General features: G+C 37.0%; 1 protein-coding gene across 1 annotated transcript; it reads right to left on the bottom strand.

Annotated features, from left to right (window-relative positions):
- Positions 1 to 312: 312 nt before the first annotated feature.
- CEP152 (centrosomal protein 152) lies at positions 313 to 24,417 on the bottom strand. Its single transcript, XM_086620225.1, is given in 33 exon segments — positions 313 to 1,340; positions 1,611 to 1,714; positions 1,990 to 2,146; positions 2,917 to 3,003; positions 3,006 to 3,049; positions 3,146 to 3,194; positions 3,197 to 3,226; positions 6,127 to 6,154; positions 6,156 to 6,218; positions 6,220 to 6,302; position 7,436; positions 7,939 to 8,589; positions 8,865 to 8,996; positions 9,442 to 9,714; positions 10,240 to 10,419; positions 11,168 to 11,303; positions 11,449 to 11,577; positions 11,764 to 11,894; positions 12,008 to 12,121; positions 12,969 to 13,176; positions 13,765 to 13,928; positions 14,769 to 14,860; positions 16,180 to 16,327; positions 17,760 to 17,794; positions 17,797 to 17,832; positions 17,835 to 17,948; positions 18,239 to 18,388; positions 19,324 to 19,458; positions 20,202 to 20,373; positions 20,870 to 21,214; positions 21,441 to 21,507; positions 21,742 to 21,842; positions 24,331 to 24,417. Coding segments are annotated over 33 exon segments (5,244 nt in total). The 3' UTR covers positions 313 to 342.
- Positions 24,418 to 25,220: the final 803 nt, after the last annotated feature.

The raw sequence follows: 25,220 nt of genomic DNA, 5'->3' as shown, positions 1-25,220 counted from the left end.
TTACAGTAGCTATGTTTTAGATAAGTTTAGCTTGCAGTGCAGTGTTTAATATAAAAATATATTCTATTTAATAAATTTGTATATAATACATTATAAAAAATTATGAAAGTGTTATTACACAGGTAAACAAAAGTCTGCAATAATATTTCGAGTAGCTTTATAAAATTTCTTTACAGAACATTCAAATTGTATAACATTGATCATGAAATGTACACAGTAGAACAGGTTCTTCCCCAATCCTCACACTTTTATTTAAATAAATCAAGTTATCTTTTTTTTTTTTTCCTTCAAATGAGGAATTGCTGGTATCGCTTCAAGTTATGAAGTGGGCAATCAAAACCATTATCTTGCTGAAGAGACTGGGGATCCCATATTTTTTTCCAAGCATTTGTTGCAGCATTTTCCTCCATTTGAATCTGGCGATACATTGAGTCGTGCGACAGCAGAATTTGATTTGTCAGAGTTGAGGAATGAAGTATGCTCTTGGCTTGTTAAAAGGTGGCCTCTACTGTAAACTTCAGTGCTGCTTTTAATCTTGCCATGGCCATTAGAAATGTCTCTCCAAGAAGTAACGTTTTCATCTGCAGGGGAAAATGACCTGATGTGAGGAAACTCTTCACAGTATGCAGCCTGTGCTTGGACATTAGTACGGGCTTTTTGTTCAGGATACGAGAGAGGCACATCACCACGATCTAGACACAGGCTTCCACTCACAGAACTCCATTCACTGCAACTTCCTCCATCCCTTTCTGGAGTTTCTTGAAAATCAAATTCCAGAGTTCTTTTAGATTTAGTTTTCCATTTTCCACATGACTGGATACATTTATCCTCTTTCAAGACTGTTCTTTCATTTTTGCTCTTAAGTGTATGATGAGTTGGTCCAGAGATGTTACGGCCATTTGTAAAGCTGGATGCATGTGTATCTTCTAATGGTGCTTGAAAAGCAGATGGAAGAGCATTCTGATGTGCTATATTACTAGCAGCACACAAGAGTCCTTTCTCTAAATTTACAATGGGGTCACATTTTTCTCGCCTTCTATCTTCACTTGCAAACTCCAACAGAACATCTCTTGAAGTACCTTCCAGATTTTTAGAATTATTCCCCTTCTGAATATTTGAAGTCATCGTTTCATGAAAGATATGTTGAGTTTCAGTCTGCATTTCATCAAACTGCTGTCTCAAGTCATGTGGTACATGTTTCTGAACAACTCGATCATTGGCTTTTTGGGTAATGCTTTCACCATATGATTTACTTTCCATATGGTTTGATCTAGTCTGAAGCATGCAATTTCTTTTTGAGCATTCACTTCCAGATGGTAGATCAGAATTTAATCGCAGAGCTAGAAGAGGAGGGAAAGAAATACATTAATTTAAGAAAATGTTAATGCTGGAAGAAAAACTAGGTTCTTTTGTTTGGTTGCTTTTGTTGGTTTTGGTGGTGGGTTTTTCTTAATAAAGAATTGTAAGCTGCTTATTTTGACAATGCTTTATTTACATTTCCATTAGCAAGCTAATAAATAAATAGTACTTCACTTTCCATCTGCATTTTCATTACTAAATGTATTAAATCAATATGATGACAAAGAGAACAACTACAGAATCCAACATACCTGACCGAGTAGATTTGCTTTGGGGAATATGTCGAAGAGGTGTTTCGAGTCCTTTAGCCATTGTAGCAAGCTTACTGGCAGCATTCATTATTTTATTTTCAGCTCTGCCAAGAATTGCAGAACATTAAAAAAAGAATAAATTAAAGCTTAAAGGTAGTTCCTTTTCAACTCTGCATTTTACTCCAAGGTCTTGTTATTGAGAGTCAAAGAATACTGAAAAGACGGTATGCCAGACTGCTCAGCAGTGACCCCACGTCAATCTGAGCAGACTGGCAAAACTTCAGGTCAGACACGTTTGCTCCAAGTTGGACAACACCGGACTAACACCTACACACCTCTTTGAAAACCAACAGTAATTTCCAAACATACTTGAACTTACCCTTCATGTTTCCCATTATCAGTAAGAAGCTGTTGAAGGCATGTCAAATAGTATTTGCGCATTCTGCGTGTTGTTTCTTGGCGTTCTCTTAAAACCTCCGCTTTAATCATTTCAGCAGCTCGCTCCTTACTTTCACGGATATAACAAAGCATATCACCTACAAACACACTTCATTAGTATCAGTTTTCCCCTAGAGGAGGGGGAAAAAAGCCAACACCACAAACTGAGATCATCTAGCAGACCTAGAGCAAGTCAATAAGTGCCTGGATTTACCTGCCAACATTCCACCCAAATACTTGTGCCAAGCGTTGCCTACTGAATGAATGCCACCGAAAAGCAGGGCAGGTCAATACAAAGCATCAGTCAGGAATTCAGTATCTTCGGCAGCAATAGAAAACATAGGCACAGGGATCTGGGAGGAATGTTGGCTGGTAACATGCAGGTTGAGGAATTCTTTGATGCCAGTGCAGCTGGTGTTCAGGGATCTGCTGCACTCAAGTAAGACCTGGTGCTACACTTAAACCCCTCTCCTCAGCCAGAAGGCAGGATACAGCACAAGGGAAAAGCAGATTCTCCCTCAGGACAAGTTGCAAGGTAGGTGGATTGTTGCTGGAGAAACAAGATCAGTTCTCAAAACACACTTCAGCACCTTAAAAGACATAGTACAGTGCAACAAAGCAAGGATGGCATAAACAAGGCCTTCAGCCATTGCAATAGTCTTGTCTAAGATTATGGTGACGATTCACCATTTTCCTTCTTACATTCACTCTAGTATGAAGGAAAAATTTACTTCTAGTAAGAAGTAAAAAAAATTTCCTTCTAGTAAGAAGGAAAAATTTACTTCTCACATGATTTGGCTGTCAGATTCCTGTGCAAGTTGGCTGAAGGAAGAGGAAGTAACAAAGTAAATTATTTTGCTCTCCTAACATTTTAGCTGAGACTTTAATACTTACACTTAATCTTGCCTCACAGCTTTAATGTACTGAGCACGCATTTCTTCCAGCCCTTTCACAGATCACAGGATGTACAAGGTTTTGAGACATCTCCCTTTGACAGTGACCTGAAACGCACAGAAGTCACACTGCACAAGAAAAGCAACTTACATCTTACTAAAAAAAAAGTTTAAAAAATCAGCTTGTTTAAATTTTTTAAATACCTTGATGGTGTTTCCAAGTCTTTCAGTTTAGTCTTCATCTCAGAGTTTCTGCAATTAGAGCTTCTAGCACCTTCTCATTTTCTATTTAAAAAAAAAGAACCATAATTCACTGCAATTCTCTAAATTCAAGTTGAGTTCAAGAGAAGTTATACCAGAAACAGCAGGTTACGTAATAAGATCTCAATGTCACAAAGCATCATCAGCAAGTGTACAGCTGTTGCAGTAACAAGCACACAGGAATTGATCATGATGCACTTCAGTGAAGCCTGAATATAAAAGGCATCTTGTACAGTAATTAAATAAGCTTAAAGCCTTCACATGCCATTACTAACACTATGCTGGAGGCAAAACTTCAGAGATATCAGGTGTAGATGTAGAGAAAGAATGGGAGTGGAAAAAAAACAAAACAAAATACCAATAATGAGGGTTCTTTTGACAAATGTTGGAAAAGAATTATTAATTTGTGAATTAGCAATTGTGCCTTCTTTGGCATAGAGAGACAAAAGATAAAACTTGGTTGTGGTTTTTTGGTTTTGGGGTGGTTTTTTTTAATAAGCAAAAGCCAGTATTACAGCAAAAGGCTAGACTTCCATGCTGAACTCTGCTCAAGGCTACTAAGAAGCATATAAATATTATAGTGAGCCACCACAGAGAATGAGAAGACAGTGGAACTAAAAAGCCCAACACAAAGGACTTCAAGCTGATACTGAAGACTGTTGATCATGGCATACAGGTAGTCCACTCGTGGGTCATCTCCTCAAAAATTAAAGAACCTTAAAACCTATTTATAAGCTATGTAATCTAACCTAAACAATCAATTACTTTAAAAAAGGGTACAGGTATTTACCATAACCTGAAGAACTGACGGATTAAACTTGGATAGACCCATAAAAATCAACAGTTGATTACTAGCTTTCCTATTTTAGGAAAGAAAACCAACATGAATTGAACACCTACACTCAATGCTTGAGATACCTCCATTGCATCCAGCCACGGAAGTTCTCACATGAGACATGGCCTAAGGAAAACAAAGGCTATCACCACACAACAGAAGGCATGTCTTATTAAAGACAAGCCTTCCTTCTGGAAGAATCAAGGCTTTCATGTGTAGAATATGCAGTATTTTTGAAGAGGGTCTGTTTGCTGTGGTTTTTGGTGTGGGGCTTGGTTTGTTTTAAGTATGCCATACAACCCGTTCCATCCTCTGAAAACTACATGGTGCCACCAGATGAAAAAGGCCTCATGCAGCCAGCAAGGTCAGGAGCCATTCAAAGTTTTCTTTAGGGACTAACAATCCCTAACCTTGGATTTGCCTCTGACCGTAGCTCATGTCTTCCTCCTCACAGCAAGCTGAAGATGTTTGTGGGCCTATCTCCACCAGACTCATCTTTTCAAGTCTTGGCACACAGTCTCTCCTGTATTTTCAACCTCCTGGCAGCAGTGTTCACAGCAAAAATCTTCCTGAGACCCAAGTTCCTTTTTGTACATTTCTGATCTGCAACAGTCATTGTTTAAAAGTTATACAACAACCATGAGACCAAAAAAAAGAATCAACCCACACTTTACTATTTCCAGTGCTCTACTTAGTCTTTCTCTGCTAGGAAAGCATACGGCATATTTAATTAGCCTAATTAAAATAATCACCCAAGAGGCTGGAACTCTGATAGAAGGTGCAGCAGCATCTATCAATTTTTTGAGCCCTGATAGCCCTCAATGCACTCCCATCAGTGATGATGTGAGTCCTCAGTCAGACAATATGAGACTTGTGGGTTGATTTTAAAAAAAAAAAAAAAAAAAAAAACAACAAAAAAAACACTAACCACAAAACACAACCAACAAAAAAAAAAAAAAAACACACAAGAAGCCAAGCAGGTCTTTTGGAGTTAGCTGGAGGAGACTCTCCCAGCTGGGAAGCTTCACATGCGGCTGAGTCTAGTTAAGTTAAGAAATTCACAAAGACTGGGCTACTTCCAGGAGAGCAACAGCCGCTCTCTATAGCCAGGACAGGGAGCTCTAGAGACAGAAGAGCTGTGCTGCTTGTATTGTTTTGTGTTAATAGATGGTTTTGTTATTTGGTGTTGAAGGAATTCAAGCCCACATAGGCATAAAGCCAAAGACCTCTCTTGGGTTTGCCTTGCTTTATGGTTTTGGTTGCATAAGAACTCAAACTAAACCAGAAAGCCCTAGAGAGATTTCTGTGCCTCCCATGAAGTTTTTCCCCAGCTACACCTGTCTCTAGCTTTGCCATAGTACATGTGACAGCTTTGGGAAAAGCTACAATGCTGAAGTATGTACTGAGGGCAGGAGGAGGTGGAGGGGGGAAGGAAGGGGAAAAAAAAAAAGAAGAGAAACATCACCTAGAGATTTTTCATTTTTCAGAATTGGAAAAAACTACCATGCCAGGTGAAGTATAATTCCTGACACAACAGTATCTTTTACATGAGTTGCAGAATTCCTTGTCTTGTCTGATGTCAAAAGCAAGTAGTGTAATTCGATCTTCTAAGCTCTGATTTAGTATTACCAATTTACAAGACAGTTTAGACCATATCCTGCTCATTGTGATCAACACTGACTTTCTAAGGAGCTATTGTACACCAGAGATATTAGTGTTTATGTCCACAAACCACCACAGAGTATTTACACTCACAGCAGATACGGAAGTTATTTCTTTACTCCTGAAGAATGGCTTTAAAAAGCAGAAAGCTACTAGCATTTAATAAAATTAAGCCTCAAAGCCCTAGCATTAAATCAGTAAGCTGGAGACCAGTGCATTTGCTGCACGGTTTGTGACTAACACAGTACAAGCTTACACAACGTTAAACAACCTTACAGTCAGAACTGCATCCTCCTCTATCACCCAAATATTCACTAATTAACTAACTTTGCATTAGAGTCATCAATAAGACATTGACTATTCAAGACTGCTACTAACAAGCTTAATTTAATGATACACAATTTGCCAGATTAAAACAACCCAGTACCTTTGTTTGTTCCACTTTCCTTCAAGGATGGCTTGTCTTCTTGGCCTCCTTTGTGCTTCTGCTTGGTGTCCAGCATGTACAACAGGAGGTCTTTGCCACATTCCCAGTTTCTCCTTCACCACACTGCAGGCAAGAGTATGCTTCTTTATTTACATTACTCACTAGCTCTTCTATTTCTGCAATCGAAAAAACACTTCCTGAAAAACCCAACACACATTAAAAAAAAACAAGTGTTCCACACTATCTTAAAGTAGAATAAGTAGTAGTTATGCATACAAACAAGCAACCCTGGCCACCAAGTAGCTTTAGCAATTGTAAGGCAAGTGGTTTAAACCTGCAATAGAACTATAGATTGCAGCTGAGATCAGGAGGAAGTGTGTCTCCTGGCATACAGAAGTTTTACTTAGCATAATTCACTGCAACAGCAGTACCTGGCTATCTTGAGTCTCATTTCGGAAACATCAGTAGCCCTTAACATTGCAGAACTATACAGTGTCTTTGAATGGTTTAAGCTAACTGTTTTTTAATGGCATATCCAGCAGAAAAAGGGATTGGACCTGTTCAGAGTTTCTGCACAAATATGGGTAGTAGACAGACAGGAATGTCATCTAGAAAAATTTAACTCTTTTGTTTATGTTATTATGGTAGCATAAGAAAAGACTTTACTAAGAAATTACAAAGACTTCACTAGATAAGGTGGTTCAAGTCAACCAATGTTTCAAAGTTCAACGGTATGTTAAAAACAGTTTACCAAGAGACATTCATATCTATCACAGAAGATGCATCAGGCATAGGAAAAAACCTTCTGATTCTCTTTACCATTATGAAAATAACTCATGACAAGAAAAAACTTTAAAGGACCGCTTTCTGAACAGAAACATATTACCAGTAAAAAAACAGGGTAACATTGCAATGAGAAATCACTTCATACTCCTTTCCCCCATCCTGCCTTTTTTCCAAAACAAGACAGTTTCTTTCTCTGTTTTATTCCTGGATAATTCTCCAGCTGTTGAATGCTGAGTGGCAATGGCATTTCCAGTGGGATGCTCCCTATAACTAAAAACTTACTACAAGCATAAGCATTACAAAAAGAGGAATCTGCCAAAATAACAGAAACAGAAGCTTTTGGACAGAATTCTACTTAGCCCCAAACTCCTCTAGAAGACAGTAACATGTCTTTCCTCTTTGGGCAGGCACATTGAAAAGGATTTCCTAGAGCCACAATAAAGTTAAGCAAGACTATTATTCCCAAGATAGATCAGTTTCAGTTATTCAGTTCTACTACAGATAATTTGCAAGAAGGATTTACTCTTTCATCTTTGTATCAGAAGGAGGGAAAAAAAAAAAAAAGAGTAGTGTGATCCACGATCACCATCCAATCACCATTATAAACTGCTAAATTTCTCTCTCAAAAAAAAAGAAAAAGCAGCTCTGCAATAATCAAAGACAGGCCTTAATGACAGAACCCACCTAAGATGTCACAAGGAGCCTTCAACAGATACCCAAACTTAAGATGGTGGATTCATCTTCTTAATTTATGAATCTTGGCATTAAAAAAATGACATTGCTAACCTGACTTTCTCTTCTTAGATTGAAGGTGTCAAAACTACACTCATCCTTTCCCTTTTCCCTTGCTAATGGTAGATTTAGCTCTCTTTTACAGTTTTAAAGGACGGTTGTTATCAATGAACTCAAATGTTGGATTCTCTAATTCTCAGGATTATATGGATATTTTATATTGGGAAAAAAGAGGTATGAGTGACTTCTCAAATCCCTTTTCGGGTTGGCAGTTATAATTTACAGAAATATTACCTCTTTCCATTCTTGCTCTTTCTTTTCCAGAATTGTGTAAACCGTGGTGCTGTAGGCCTTTTGTAAGCAAGCCTTCAGTTTGTCTTTGCATTGATGGTTTAATTGAGTATGAGTGTCAAAACACTCATCCTTCCAAGAAGACTTGCTGTGTGTGCTCTTGACTAGTTCTTTATGGATTTCACTCAACAAGTACTCAAGCTCAACCAGAGTCTTTTCCTCATACCGATTAATTTCATCTTGCAGTCTCTTTGTTTCCTGAGCCTCCCATTCTCGCTGCTTTTGGTCTAGTAACATCTTTATTTCTGCCTCTTTCTGAGCAGAGAGATCGTTCTTCTGCTTTGCAAGATCTTCCTTTGCTGTTGCAAGTACCTCTTTAATTTTGTTTCTATGATCATCTAAGAACGATCGATAGTCTCTCTCATTTTGCTCTTGTATCTGCAGGATTTCTTCTTGCTTTTCTTTGTTCCACTGAGCACGAGCTTTTGCTAGTTCTGCTTTGATAGCTGCAGGAACTTCTTCTTTCTTTAGCTCCAATTCCTTCTTGAGAGAAATTACCTTTTCTTCCAGCTCTTTCATTCCTGGTCCAGGTTTCTCTGTATTCTCATATTCTTTTTTCCATTTCTCTTTGGCAGCTGAGAGAACTAGGGCTAACTAGTGAATATATAACAGAGTTATAAATACATACATCCATTTATACATACATAAAATATAATCCTAAGTTATTATCAATCTATTGGAGATGACTTTCAAATTATTTAATAAAAATATAATCCTATATAGAAAAAAAATGGATCAGAATCAGAGTACACTAGAAACATCTTTCCTTAATGATTCCCCGCCTATGTCTGCATTGATTCCTCAGTAATATATAGAATTTGGAAGAATGAACTGTTTATCAATACTCATATACAAGTATTTTGGGCTACCTGCTTTGCTGCAGTCTCTTTGTGTTCTTTTTCCCATTTTTCTTGTTCTATCTTAAGATTTACTTTGTACTCTTTGAGGTCGGTTAATTCTTGCAGCCATCTGGCACGAGCTTGGGTTAACGCTGCCTCTACCTATAAGCAGATAAAAAACCCCTACTTCAATCACCCCTACCAAATACATTTTTAGCATTACTTTCATGTAGCAGTGAAAGAACATTAAAAGAATCAGACCAGCAGCATCTGATGATGCATTTCATGATGCAAAAAAAATACTAAAAAGATGAATATTCAATTCATTTTTCTTAACAAAAATGGTATAAACTCTAAGTCAGTTTTGCTCAGTTCTGTTTAAAGCTTCCGTAAAACTTGCCAACTGTGTGAAAAGTTAACAGCTAGAAAAAATAAGCTACATGCTACAGCTTCTTCAGAACTTTTTTTTAAAAAAAAGTATTTCTAATATAGCAAATAGTAACTACTGAGTGGAAAGTTAGTGGAAGAGAACACTTATTTTTTTAGGTGACTTAGTTGCACATGGCAGTTTCACAGGCTCCAGGTAAAGAGAACAATTATTTGTTACCTGGCTGGCAAGATTTTTACAGTATTTATTTTCCAGTTCTATTTTAAATTCTTTTACGGCCTTTTCAGAGGCCATATTTTCTTTCAGAGCTTTCTGGATCTGCAGCCTCTGGTCTTCAACAATCCTTTCTAACTCTTTAGTTGAAGCTTCGTCCACAACTGTCACTCGGTCAGTTTGGCTGCTGCAGTCATTACATTCCACTACAGTTCTTCTCATTTCTTCCAGTCTGCTTTGCCATTCTCTTTCTAATTTTGCAAAGACCTGTTCTTTATTCTAAGGAAAAAAATACTTTTTTAAGACAATCTTCCCAGTATCCAAATGACTAGAATTTCACTGGTATCTAACAAACAAAACTCTGTTTACATCAATAATCATCCCTAACAGGAGAAGAGCAAAACAATGCTCAGAGAGCAGAGAGTTCAGTAAAGAAAGTTGTTTTTCCTTCCTCATCGCAGCTTCCTTTTACAGGATAGCGATACACAAAGGACTTTTAAATGATAACCAAATGAAACAATAGAAAGTATAACCACTCACTCAGGGATCAGGGTGGAAGACTCCAGCCTATTACCAGATGGAGATATTCTGCACGTTAGTTTACAAGGTCTAGGTTTTTTTTCCCTAAATCTTAAGCATGCGTAATACTTACTGACTTCTTCAGAGGCTCCCAAAATGACAGATCCTTAAAAGCCACTTCAAATGGTAGAATAACAGCACATAAGTCTACCTACATACAAGTTCTCCTGAAAATAAACAAACCATCAAAACCAAATTTGAAAACCCCTGGTCTAAGTTCCACACCTCTTTTTCTTCCTTCTCCCAGTGAACTTTGGCTAATGCAACTTCCTCTTCAACCTGCTGTTCTTTTTCTTCCAGCCACTGCCTCTTTGCTGCTATCATAGAACTGCTGTGTTTCTCTTCAAGTTCACTCCTCAGAAGTTTAAGAGCATCGTCTTTTTCTTCTAGTAGCTGTTTCTTGAGCTAGGCAAAAAAAAAAAAAACAAATTTAAAAAAAATTAAAGTATTCTCCAAAGCATAGCAAACTGCTCTGGCACAAAGCAGAGATGTGATTAACTCTCTAGAGTCTGTGCACTGATCTTACTGGTGACACCTGGAAAAGAGATTCAGCTCTCAAAAGGAGGTGTTTTAAGGCATGATATCAGAGGTTATTATAGGCTATTGCCCTACAATGAGTTTTCTTATCAAGCATCTTTATTCCCAGCATACTTTGAGCTGCACCTCTTTACTGTACTTGCTTAGCAAGACAGTTGACCTACTTTGCTTTTCTGAAGATATCAGTGTGAAATGACTAAAGTCCTTAATCAATACAGCAAACTGAATTCATTATTTCTTAAAAAACCCACAGTATTTTCATACCAGTTTTATACAGGGAGAAGAAAACCTGTATTGTCATTCGGGTTTTTGGAAAAGGTCTCATTAATATGAAACCTCACACTTCTGACTGAACAGTCCTCAAGAGTCAAAATTATGAAAGTTGACTATGTAAGAGTGAATAGCTATTCAAAAAGGTTACTTCTACAATATTTTAAACCCCAGGACACAAGAGTAGGTTAATTTAACAACCTATAGGTCACATGTATTAGTTTTCTGATATAGCTGCATGTCTTACAAGTATCTTCCTCAAACAATTAAAAAGTTCAATACACTTACGGATATTACATCTTAAAAAGTCTGAAATTATATGGCTTCTAGGTATTTCCATTAGTACCTTCTCTTCCTTCAGCTGCTGCTCTTGCTCAAATTTCTGCCTTAAAGTAGCTTCCACAGTGTCCTTCTCCCCACAGACTCCAATGTAGCATTCCTTCACTGCAATCATCTCTCTGCTCAGCTCATCTATGTTAGCCCTTCACAGGACAGATTATTTATTATCAATTAGTCTTTACATTCACAAGACAGCAAGCCTGTTTTAAAAAAAAGTGTAGCTAGCACTGAGGGTCAGACAGGAAATGTGAAAGTTTCACTAAAAGCGGAAAAAATGGTAAGTCTTACTTTAACTGCGAGATTGTCTCTTCGTAAGTTTGAATAAGACGCTGTTTTTCTGCAGCATACCTCTCCATCAGGTCTTTCTCAAAACGTGCTTTTGTATCCTCATGATGTCGCTGATAAGTTCTTTCACATCTATGATTTCAAGGAAGGAAAAAAACTACCTAGTTTTTTTTCCCTTTTTAAATGGAGTTCAGCTTTTCCTTAAGTAAGAAATTAGCTTTCTAATGCTGACCTCTCCTTTTACCAGATAGCTGATACGAGATTATACATGCAGGCTAAAAGTTCACAAATGTAAATAAATGGAGGTGTCAGACTTACCTGTCAATGGCTTCTTGTTTATCGTGATCAAAATCCTGAACCATCTTTCTCATTTGACAACAGAGATCTTGATTTAAGCTTTTCAGTTTTTCCTCATTTTCCTTCAGTTCTTCGATAGTCAAAGTATGGTTCTGGACAAACAAGGGTCAAGTAATAGGTGAGTTGTAAAGAACCTTTTCTAATCGCAGGTTTTAGCACATGTGGGTTTTTTTTTTTGTAGGGATAAGGAGCATCTCTGTCTCACCTCAACTTCTTGCAGCAAAGTTTCATTAGCCTTTTTGAGCCTCAGAACTTCTTCCTTAAGATTATCAGAAACCAAAGGACTGGCCACAAAAGTATCATTCGGATTTGTGACAGGCTAAAAATAAATAAAATTAAGATTATCTCTTTCAAGATATACATGATTTAGAAGTTCACGCTTTAAAAAAAGTTTAAGCTGTCATATAAAAATTTTACTTAGGAAAAATAAAAAACCCCACAAATTAAATTATTGCAGTGCAAGACGTAACAGTATCATTGTTATTCTCGATGAATTCTTGAAACTCATAGCATCATGAAGGTTTAAAGAAGCACACACTCAATGTTGTGTTGGCAGGCTGAATGATTACTATCATCCAACAGAGAGCGCGTTTCTCAAGCGTATTATATTCCTATCCCACATTCCGGTCACAATGCATAGATTACAAGAGCACATGTTACAAATCCGATCAATTTATAGAGGGAAGTTAATAATGGGGTGAAGAGAAATGCAATATGAAAGCGATTCCTTGTTGATCAAATTACATAGTGAAGGCCTTCTGAAGGCAATCTGTTTAATGTTTCATTTGTATAACTCTGCTTTCTCAGAGAAATTACAAGGTCTTTTTTGGCTAAAGAAAACCTACTTTCTCTAATGAAATTTAGTTCTGAAAAGAGCAGAGTGGCGATTAAGTGCTATCAAGCAAGCCGTCATATCCGAACTCACCTAAGAAGTCATAGGCTGCCCAAGTTCTGCTATTCAGTTTGTTTCTTTTTCAAAGATACAAAACAAAGTATCATTCAAATGACAACAATTTCCTTAAGAACAAGGACAGATCTACTTGGTTACTATGAATACTCAGCTGCGCATAAATTCTTTGGTCCATTTTCATTAGAAGTTTAAATGTTGGATTGGTTCACTAGTATCCAGTGCATCTTTCCTTATAAAGAAGCATAAAAGAACAAACCTCTGACTCTTTTGATGCTTTTTCTGCTTTCAGCAACTGCTTGTATTCCTCTAATGTCTTCTGGCAATCTTTAAGATCATTTTGTAATTGAGTAATTTGGTTTCTCTTCATTTTATTACTGCTCAATAAACGTTCCAGCTCAGCTTTTAATTCTACAATAATTTCATCTTTAGACAGCTCTTTATCCATGTCTCTGTTCTGTATTGCACTATTAGGGAAGACATAACCAGTTCAGTACTTAAAAGACAAAAACATTTACCTGGAAGGTAGTGGTGGCAAAGACAAAAGCAACTAATACTATCAGAAAGAGGTCTGTCTAAGAGGCAACAGTAAAAAGAATGAGAGAACATGAATACAAAAGCCATATGCTTTTTCATTAAGTTGTGATTAATATACAGAAAACTTGTTAATTCAGCTGTTTCCCAAAAAGATTCATTCTCACATGATAAGAAGTATTTTGAGACAACTCAAATGGTTGTTTCAAAGGACAGCTTTAACATTATGTAACTATGTGGAACCTTTGAGCAAGAAGGTATCCATGCATATAACCCATACAATCCAAGGAACAGCAACATACTCCCTATAAAATCTGAAGATTTACTAAGCAGCAGTTAGGCAACCAATTTATGGTATTAGTCCACTTTCCTGTTTCCCAGATTACCTGGCAATACAAGCGGTACTTCAAATATCTATCAAACACACCTATAAGTTGATTCAGTAAGACCATCTTTTACACATCACTTGTATAATTTCTTGAGAATTTTAGATTGTTCTTTCAGTAAGAATCACTCAATACCTGCAGAATCTTGGTTTCTTTTCAGTGATTTTTTTAATTCCCAAATTTACATAGGAATCACTCAGGTTTGTATGCAGCTCTCCACCCGCATCATTCAAAAATACTCCAAGCCTGGCAGCAGATTCATACAAAGCTATTTCTTCCTTCAGTTCCATTAATTCTTCCTTAAAGGAAGAGACAGGAAAAAATTACACTGAGCAGAGAAATTCCAAACACATCGGGTCCATGATAACTCTTCTAAAGAAAAACGAATATGCAAAGCTATTCTTTCTAAATGTAGTTGTACTTAGCTGCATTTACTTGAATCATCTGGCACTAGTTTTATTTATTTATACTATCATTTTTGATACGTCTAGCAAAGCATATGTTAAAACTACGTTAGTTACAGAATAGCTCCTGTTGCTGGGTAATTACTTAACTTCATAGATGAACTGTAATAAGAATAATTTCTTTTGCTCTTACTTCTCTCCTGCTGCCCTTGTATAGTAAAACAGATGACAACACAAAAGTACCGAGCTGAAAAAACAGCCTATTACTCTAGTACTTATCAGGATTCATAATTTCCAAGACGGTAGATTTAAGTCAAATATATGAACTGAATTGGAAACACAAACTTCCACTCATGTTTTACAGAGGATTCTCCAGCATTCTCTTTTTCTGGCAAAAAGTAAACAGAACACAGTATCTCCAACTATCCCGATAGCTTAATTAAGTTATGAAATTCCCAGCACAAAGAATTTACATTCTTCTTTTTCCATAAGCAGGTTAGATAGATACATGATATCAGATTTGTGCCGACACATGTGCCCTGCTATGTTGTATTAAAAAAAGAAAGAAATAGTCCAGCATGCAACACAGGGAGACAAAGTACTGGGTAGTCCTTTACTGAAAGGAGACATGCTTGTTTCCCCAATAAATAAAGAGTTTCAACTACCAAACTCTTAGCTATAATGCCCAACCACCCTAAAATCAAATCGGTAAAATATTTAATAAAATTAATTAACCTGCAAAGCCTTGTTCAGGTTATTGCCTATCAGATGTGCAGACTGAGCTTGTTGCAACTGAAACCGTAACTGATTTGTCTCCTGCATCGAGCCTATTGCATGAAAGAAAAGGGAGAGAAAGAATAAGTCATAAACATGCAAGAACGACTATGCAATCTGAAAAAAGATTGCCGTTAAAAATAGCAATGTTAATTCTCATGATAGGCATTACTCTGTTTCAACTTCCTCAATCTCACTAATACAGTATACAAATAACAAAGGCAGGAATATTTCTGCCTGAATTGAGGTGGAGGTTACTACAGGTCTCCAATTTAAACTGCTGTTTGTTGTAAAGTTTGAGAACTACAGTGGCTTCATTCCCTCCCCCCGAATTTTTAATAATAGCTTTAAAATAAGCACCATAAGGAGCAAGATGTGCCAAATGTTTGCTTTCTTTGTAGCTCACCAGAAGCAAAAAAAAATGACATAGTGTGATTGTGCCAGAAGTTTAGCAGTAACAGAATCACCTTGCAACACAGGCCACTTTCCCCTTGTTCCCTAGGTGAAAAGTTTAGCTTTATCAGTTTGCCAGTTTATTACTGCTTTAAGGCATCTGATGAATATAGCACAGAGAAATCATGGCATTTCTTCAAGTAGCAGTTGCACTCTAAGTATCCTGCCACATCTGTAATTACTTATTTACTACATAATGTAGATCAAATAAGGCTTTTCTCTTTCCCTATCCTGGCATTTAGGCACTCTCTAGAGAGATTTTTCTTCCAGGCTTCCAGTCCTCAAACAAAACGCTCTTAAATTAGGATCCAGGAAGACAGATATTTTGTTAAGATATTTGGATTCTGTGAAAAGACATACATTACGATGAAAATATTTCAATGCATAGAGGTAGCCACAAGTCAAACACACAAAGAACAGAATATTTCACATGCTATTCCTACTCATACGAGTTTCCAGGAACAAGCCTCCAGCCACAAAACCAATTCTTTGCCCGTTGAGATTAGAATTTAGAACAGCAATTCAAGACAAATGCCTAACACAAAAATAAGTAGCTTGCTCCCAAAGGCTGTTATTTAGTTCAAAACAAAGTTTATATGTATTTTGTGCTGTCCATGTGTAAGGATAATTTAATGCTTTTTGGGGTTTCGGTGGGGTTTTCTAGGTTTGGTTGTGGGTTGCTTTGGGTTTTTTTTGAGGGGGAGTGTTTATTTTATTTTTACTGGGTTTTTTTACACTTCAATCTAGACTTAACTAAACTTCATTTAAGTCTGACTAATGCACTGCATAGGAAATGGTTTAGTACACATTTAGCTCAATGTTGATTCCATTTCAATAGGAACATAGATGTGCAATTTAATACTTAAAATAACTTGAACTATTTCTGCAAGGAAAGATAAGGAAAGAGTAAAAGGCTGACCTGTTTGCAGTAAATTTGCACATTGCTTTTGGCTTTCTTCTAGGCTTCTTGTCAGTCGATTTATTATTTCTGTTTTTTCACATTTGGTTTCTTCCAGCATTTTTTCAAGTTGCTTAACATGCTCTCCTAGATTTGTGCAAAGCTCTTTCTAGGAAAGATTATTTTTACCCATGTTACAAACATCTAGCCATCTAGGACAGTTTCAGATATAGAAAGAGTCAATACACAAAAAACACAGGAGAAAAAAAAAAAAAAAACAACAAACAATCAGGTACCTAAAGGGGAAGGGATCACATGCTATACTTGGCTGACAAGTCATCTCTTACAGCATCAAAAAAAAGTTTTCACTAGGAGACAATAACTATACTCATACACAAACATACATGATGTGAACCATTTTGTATTTCCTAGAGCAGCTAGTTTTCAGCACGTCAGATTATCCCCTGTAATTAGCCACATATCGTTAGTCTACTGCAGAAAAGCCTTCACATTATTTATATTAAGCCCAAGCTTAACTCAATTTAGTTTTTTTTAACTGAGCTTAAGCCAAGCTAGCAAGTTCCAACACTCTGTAAAAGAGGAACTGTAGTTTTTCACATGATATACAAAGTAGACCTTCATATGGCATTGCTTACACCCACACAGACCAGGAAGGCACAGTACCTAGTCTTTACGCCTTTTGACTTTTCTATTTTCTCTCAAAAACAGGAGATGTCTCTCTAAATACTCCAAACATACTACCATTAAATCTCTTTTTTGCAGTAGAGACAAAGTTGTATAAGCTTTGCGGTGGTGTTAGCAGTCAGAAATTTAGCAGTGCATTCCTGTTTACAAGCAAGTGCTAGTTACTTTTCAAACATACAACTCTTTTTTTTTAATGCATATTTATGTTGAGACAAGAATTACAGAATTAAATGTCTTTAATTCTAGGTCTATTTCCTTTATGTGAAAGAAGAGAACAATTTATGAAGGCCTGCCTAGACTATATTGCTTGAATATTTCCAATAGTGTAATGGATTCTTATTATATATCAGGTAGAATAATTTTAATAAGCTCTATAACCATGTGACATAATCCATATCAAACTCCAACTTAGAGCCTGCCTTTCTTCCCCTCTCCTTTTAAATCCACACTTCTGAAATAAAGTGACTAACTCCTAGTTAGGAGTCCTTGATCATTTTGAGACTAAAGCTTAGTGATAGACTTTAATAAACAGTTTTTCTCGCAGCAAAATATCACAATTTCTTAATTAGTTCTTTTCTTTCCCAGATTTATTTGCCACTACTCTTTCAAAAGAGATGTGCACAGAATGAAAGCTCAGGCTAAGACAATGAATTCTTGCCTCCTCTGCATCTGCTTGTGTACAACACACTATTTGAGCTCACAACCGCCTGGAGATGTTTATAAAACATACCACATAGGCTTCACAATATTGATACTTCTGTAGGATTTCCTTTCCATTTGCTTAGCAACTTCCAGAAGGAGTTATTAGAATTACAGGTCAAGAAGTGCAGTTTAGAAACACGTGGAGCTCTACAGCCTCTCCAGTACAGTACTCAGCATCCTAAAATAATTCTCACCTGCTCTCGGAGTGCAGACTTCGTAGTATCAAGTTCTGCTCTAATGATAATACTTGCTTTTCATACTTCTGCTGAGTGCTGAAATAATAGCCTCATGTTGTTCTCTGGCTCGCTGAAGGGCATCTGATCGCTGAAGTTCTAACAGCTGCTTCTGCATGCTTTCCATGGCTACCTCTGCCACTTGGATTGCTTCAACATCTATAGGAACAGTATTAAGGTAGCCCCCAGTTAAATATATTTTACTTTTGCTCCAGTATTCTCTATGTCAGTTCAAATTTTGTGCAAGAGTTGCTAGCAGTTCTCAGATAATTCTGGATTTTAACAGAAACTGTATTCTATCAATGCATCCTATTCATTCATCATATGTTCAGCTTCTGCAACGATCATGAACAGCGTTTCAAGAGACTGGCATTTATGTTTAACGCCAACGCCCACAAATACAACTGTAGAGATCTTCCACAATAAACAGTTTTAAAAACATTTATAGTACCTGCTCCTCATTGGTTTAAGAGTTTGAATTTGAGTTTCAAGGGCCTTTATTTGACCTTCAAGATGCACTTCCCGTTCCTTTCCATTCTGATAGAGTTTTTGAGACTCACAAAGTCTAACTGCCAAACCATCCTTTTCATCTTGAGAGAGAGACATAAGAATTATGTGAGAAAAACGGTCACTCAACAACTTCACAGAACATGACTATTCAGTATCCTTGTTCTACAGAACCATTTACTATGAGCCCTCCACCTCATACTGTGGGCAACATACAGAAGACAGAACAAAAATTCTGTCAGTCTCCATCCAGTAACCACTTTCTCTCTGATAGCTGGAAGCATTCCAATATACTATATTCTCAGAACCCTAGTGGAAACAAGCCCCATTCTGTCAGCACTAGGAACTAGCATCATCCTTACACCATTTAAAAGGGAAAACAAAATAATTTCCCTGGAGGAACAGCCAAGACACAGCAAAATGGTTGACAGCTGAAGTTTGCTCTCTCCTTTGCTCCTTTTGCATTCTAAAAATTATATTCTATATTCTCTAAGATCACAACTCTTTTTTGCCTGTTTCTATAAGAAAAGAGAGACCAAGACAACTACCAGTCTCCACTACAGCTTTGATCATTTTGGAAGAGCTTCTCTCTACGTACAGTCCAGGAAACGGCTTGTTAAACCAGACAGCACAAGAGTTTTCTTTTAATAGATGTACACTTCTCTCATTTTTTTCTGGTTTTGTTTTGTTGTTTTTTTTTTCCCCACACTTTAACACACTACTTTGGCAAACTTTTCACTTCTCTGTACATTTTTAATGCTTGTCACATGGGGACTCTGCAATAAAATGGTAGTCTTGAGAATGCAGTGGAAGTTAAGACAGTTATGCCATCAGGCACCAATCCAGATAATTTTCTTTAAAACAATGTTGGTGGAGAGGGTTAGGTCCTCATAATCTCAAATTAAGTTTATAAATATGATCAATACCTGCAGAGACACTACTTAAAGTTTCAGAATAAAAAACTTGCTAGATATGAATAAAAATCTAAGAATTATAGATCCATACAAAAACATTTTACCTTTCAACATTGAAAGCTGATGATTCAAATACCTAATCTGCTGTGCACTCTTTTCTAGCTTTTCATTAAGTTCTTCCAGTTGTCTTTCTCTTGCTTTATTTAGAACTTGAAGAATCTGCATATTTTCTGAAGAATCTGACAAGTTTCAAACAGCATACAGACAAGTCAGCACAGTCATCTAAACAAGAAAGTCATGGTCCTAAGTAATTCCTGCCCAAACACACTACTTGGATACAGTTGCCAGTGATTCCCAAAATTGCATCCTTTTTTAATCAATGTTTGATTCACATCACCTGAGTTGCTCTGGTAGCAATGGCTAAGGAATTGTAGGAACTACCAATGCAATTCAAACCTAACGCAAAGATCGGATCAAGGTTTACATGCTGTCAATTCACACACTGTCTTGTGGCAGCTATAAATTTTCAAGATGCCTAAAAAGCAAAGCAGTTCTGTCATTTGAAACGTACCTAACAGAAAAGTCCCATGAGGCATAAAAGCAAGGCACATTTCCTAAGGTACAGCAAGTTGTTATTCTCCATTATCAATAAGACAGGGTCAGTAAGACTTGAGATCAAACCATTAGAAATAACTTCTTTCACGATCTCACCAGTCAAAACCACATTTTTAACAGCCTAAAACTCAAATATCCTGAACAAAAAAGTTGATTTCTAGATAAAGTGAGGGGGAAGGGGAACACAACCAAACCAAAATAAGGGCTATCCCTACATGAGCTTAGAGCAATACAAAAGATCACATGCATCAACATACTTTAAATTATCCCCTTCTAAATATCTACTAAAATCAACAGGTTTTCTGTCGCTGATTTCTAGTGGAAAAACTTTTCACACAAGCTTATTTCAAATCTAAACAGCAAACACTTACTTCATCATTGCCCAAGAATTCATGCTGCAAATCTTCGAATACTTCATTTCTTCTAGTTCCTTCTTGAATTACTGGAATTTTTTGATGAATGCCATTTTGGTATGGTTTATAAGTCACTTTGTAAGATTCTGGCGATTGGCCACTGGCAACGTCAGATGCAACAAATTGCTGTTGTGACAATATATACATAAGAGAAAATAAATCAGAACTGTAGCCTTGCTCAATTAAAATATTTTTCATTTTACAGGTTGACATTAAGAAGAGCTCTAGTAGCTCTTCATTTTCAGGCTCCAATCCAGCACACCATTTAAATGTGATAAAAATTTTCATGAAAGCTTCCACTTTAGGAAAGCAGTGAAGTGTCAACTTCAATAGAGTAAGTACACACTTAAGCGAATCACATTCATTTTACATCATGGAATACTACCCAGCCAAGAAGAAAAGGGGGGAAAAGAAAAAAAAAAAGAAAATCATAACATGCACATATAAAAATCCAGTTATTTAATGATTCCTTGTTTTAACATGCAAAACAGACTACAGAAGCCTCCCATTGTTTAAACTGGTAATAAGAGACTAAAAGCGTTTAGAAATATTACTACCAGTAGTTAAAGGCCTGTGAAAATTTTCCAAATGAGACAGAAAAATGCATTAGCTTCTGAAATACCTTAAGATGTTCCTTTGGAGCATCTGGAAAATTTATTATTTTATTTTGCTGACTGTTAAATTCTGGTTTATGGCCATTTGTGTATGGCCTGAAGTTTTCAGGAAGATGATACACATTGTTCTGTTGGTAGCGACTTGGAGCATTAAACCCATCTCTACCAAGATACACATCATCAGGATCCTCTTGACCATTCTGGCCACAGTAATCTTCTTTAATGTCATATAAATGTTTCTTCTCTTCATCATTATGTAGGCCATTCCAATTCTTTCCATGTTTTTCAACATGATCATTTTGCTGGTCACATAAGAATTGTTCCGGGTACAGATTTTGTCCTTGCTCATAACCCTATGGATGAATAAGAGGTTTAGAATTGCTCTTTCAAAAATTCAGATTTTTATCTCACCCCCTCTTCTTCTGGGGTTACCAGCCCTCAAGTTAGAAATAATTCAAATGAATAGCAAAACATGTCACCTACAAGAAAAGTATTTCTCTAAAGAATTTAAATAATATTTAGTATGTTATCACGAACAAGCAGTTCCTACTAATTACATCACTGGTCATATAAGCTTACATTTTGAGGATCACTAATCAACGGATGATCGTTCCACCTTCCATCATGCTTCCCAGGCTCATGTGATCTAAAGAAAGACAAGCGCTTAACTATGTACTTATAACTTCAGAGAAAACAAAACAAACCATCTCTTTGTTAAATTAAGTGGCATCTAGATTTTCTCATGGAACACAAACCATACTGCAAACTGCACTACAGCTTCTCATTTACTTGGATTGCTTTTACACACCTCATCAGCTCAGATTTTGCTCTATTCTCAAAAGCACAACATAAATAATAAAAAATGGTTAAAATGCCTTACTGCTCCTCAGTCTCATGAATGCTACAGTCTGAATAGCTGGAGAGCTGGTCTCCGCTGTCCTCCAGCATGTCATGGGGAAGGTCTGTCAAAAGTTGTTGCAACTGAAACAGAAAAAGACATATTCATTATGCGCTTTTCAAAAGAACATATACAAGTTCAGTCCAAAGAGACAGGCAAAAGAGGCCACTTGCACAAAATCCTGTTTTAAATTCCTCTGAGGAAAAGTTCACAATACTGGAATTCACAGAGACATTTATACCACAGAATGCTTAATAGACTAGAGTACCAACCGAATTATTTTTCTGGCAAACTCTTGTTAAGAAAAGAGCTGTACTGAAAAGAGGTAGGGGAAATGCCACCAGATAGATATATCCCAGGACACACTACATTTGAAGAATGATCTGCAAACTAATCATGCCAAGGTTTCTCCTCCCTAAATACCAGGCAAGAGAGGTACTGGACATTCAAAACATGCCCTGGGGAGTCTGGAATTAAATCCAGATAAGAACTTGTCAGTCAGAGTTACTAAATGTAAGAACTTACTTGTTGTAACGATTCCCATATAGAATGCAACTCTCCTTCCCATTTTCAGAGAGGCTTTGATATGAGGCCACACATTGGGCTTCTTGTAGATCTGAGCTATGCATGCTCTTTTTCATATTAGGTGACTTGAGAACTTCACAATATATTCAGAGTCATTACATGCAGTTTCTGAATCCTAACCCTGTTTTTCTCCAAACTCTCAAAGCATGCGTTAATGAAAGGAGAAACATTAGCTGCCCCATGCTAAATACCTTATTAGCTTTTCTTTGTTAAAAAACAAGCAACAAAAAAAACCACTAAACAAAGACTATAATCTACAGAAAGTTTATCTTAAAGATATCATGTTTCCTCAGATGCTATTTTAGATGCTCTCTAAGACTAAAAGATAGGCGAGAAGTTAAGGACAACTTTTCTGAACGTCTACAGGACAACAGAGTACCAGAAGCTTGTTCCTAGAAATTCAATAGTAGCATGAAACAGTTTCCCTACCATTAGAGCATTCTCTAGATTTACTAGATCTCAGCTTCAGGAAGCAGGAAAGGAAAGGCAGCACCATTCACTCAAGATCCCCTTTCCTTTGCCCTACTTGCAAATAAGGACATGCTCAAGCACCATGGGTTTCACAGGTCGTGCACTCCTTTGGAAACTTCAAGTCAAGAGAAAGCAGTGCATACACAGTTCACAAAACATCATCATGAGAGTTCATATTTAGCCTGAGCTCAGCCTACCAGGTCAGCTAGCACAGGCCTCCAGATGGGGGTAAGGGTTCCCCAATTCTTAAGTTAGTGTCAAAGTACATCTACCATGTAGATGTCTCCAATTTGCAAGAAAAAAACATTTGATTTGCTGTGGCAGAAAACGTAAACTAATGCAGAAAGTCTTGGATTACATCTTGACCAGGGAACATAGCAAAGCTTGTGTGCCTTTGAGCAGGCTCAGAGTCACACCCTACTGAAATATCTACATGTACAGTTTTGTAAACCTCACCTTGCCCCAGTTCAAGTGTGCATGACCTACAAGGATTATCACTAACTTATCACAAAGCAGCTGCTTGCTTTGTGCCCATCGCCTCTTGTCCTGTCACTAGGCACCACTAAAAAGAGCCCAGCTCCGTTGTCTTTACATCCTCCCTTCAGGTGCTTATACACATTGATGAGGTTCCCCTGAACCTTCTCCTCCCCAGGCTAAACCATCCCAGCTCTCCCAGCCTCTCCTTATAAAAAAAACTTATAACCCTATTTATGCACTCTCTCACTCACCCACTGTAATAACCATACAATTATTTCATTACTTGTTCTCCTGCACAAGCACAACATTCTTTATCTGGGTACAGAGTTTTGGAACAGACTTCAGATTCCCTACAGAGTTTGCAAGAGCATATTTCCAAGTCGTCCAGCTATTCTTCCACTACACGTTTTTGTGAACATTTGTCTTTCCGTTACCTACACTCTACACAGTGATCCCTGAAGTATGTACTGAGGAGGTTACCTGACATGAACATGATTTACCACTCTGTAAGAAACCATTACGCACATTCATGTTAAACACGCATTTTGACAATTCTGTTTATGAAACAAAAAGAACAGAAAAATCTAAAGTATTTCAACTCCAAAGAAATCTCAAAACATTTGAATATATTTTTCCAGATATTAAAGTATGTAATTCATAATCAGAATTTTAAAAATGGTTCCTCGTTCTTTTCTAATCTAGTTTTTGAGTGAGAGCTGTTGCTTTCTAAGTATTTGTAATAGGTGAAAAAGGCGTCAAGAAACAAAATGTAGGTGACACCAGCCTTTTGAATTTGATCTACTGCATGGGCGAGGAGTAACAGTCCTCCAGCCACTATATATGACATTGCAAGGCTATTAAGATGCAGTATCTCATTATCTCTTTACCTTTTATGCCACTTTTGCAAAGTACAGCCTGCACTCTGTTTTGCTCTTAACAAAGACAGTATAAAACTTTTTTATTTTTAAAAAATACTTAGAGAAATGAGAAGCAGCTAGCTACACAAGCCTTCAGGTTAAATAATTTGTTCTTTTTCACCTCTTGTTCTCTTGCATAATCCTCTTGGTCATAGTCTTCATCTTCATGTTGAGTTTGTAGAGCTCCACTATCAAAGTCAAGGGACATTGTTTTCTAATAACGTTTTTGAGTATCCAGCGAAACCTACTGCAAAACAGGAAAACATCACACATGAGTAAAAGTAGGGGGGGAACATCATAAAGTACCACTCTCATTTCCTGAATTAAGTAGCCAAACACGCACAGAAATACATTTCTTGACACAAACATGACATATTATCGATATCATTCACTTGAGCTTTTATTTCTCAGTATATCCAACGCTACTAACTGCTAAGAATTTAACATTTAAAACAGATTTTCATACACAGACATTATGAAATTATTGAAGTTAACTCACAACCAGACATTATTTTCTTTAAGTTCTAACACTGTATGTTATATGTATGCTGTGATATATGTTGATTGTTACACCCACTTTTAAATCTTGCTTCATTTATTTCTAGAGAATAACTGTATTTTCTACTAAATACCAAAAGTATGCTGCTGCTTACGCATTTGGATAACAGCTCTGAAAGGAAAAACATAAAAAGTATTGTGACAATTCCAAATTTAACTGCTTAACAAAGGGTCTCAGACTCCCAAAGACTCACCTACTCCAAGCACGGAGTTCACAGTAAGCTATAGCATGTAAGTGCTGGCCCACGTCTGGTTGCAAGAGAAGCTGCTCCCCGATGCGGGGACACTCCTGACAGGCGGTTGTGAGCCAGAAATGACTGATGGAGACTTTACAGCATGGCACATTCTTTGGGCATACTGGTGCAGCACACGCTGAAGTCTTCACTCGGTATAAAGGGAGCTTTACAAGAGCGTTATTCCCAAGTTAAAAGACATAACATATCATTCACTTCC

Source organism: Tauraco erythrolophus, chromosome 14 (assembly GCF_009769465.1).
Source record: "Tauraco erythrolophus isolate bTauEry1 chromosome 14, bTauEry1.pri, whole genome shotgun sequence".
Taxonomy (NCBI): Eukaryota; Metazoa; Chordata; class Aves; order Musophagiformes; family Musophagidae; genus Tauraco; species Tauraco erythrolophus.
The sequence above is the reverse complement of the archived record's forward strand: the minus strand, read 5'-3'. Positions and strand labels throughout refer to the sequence as shown.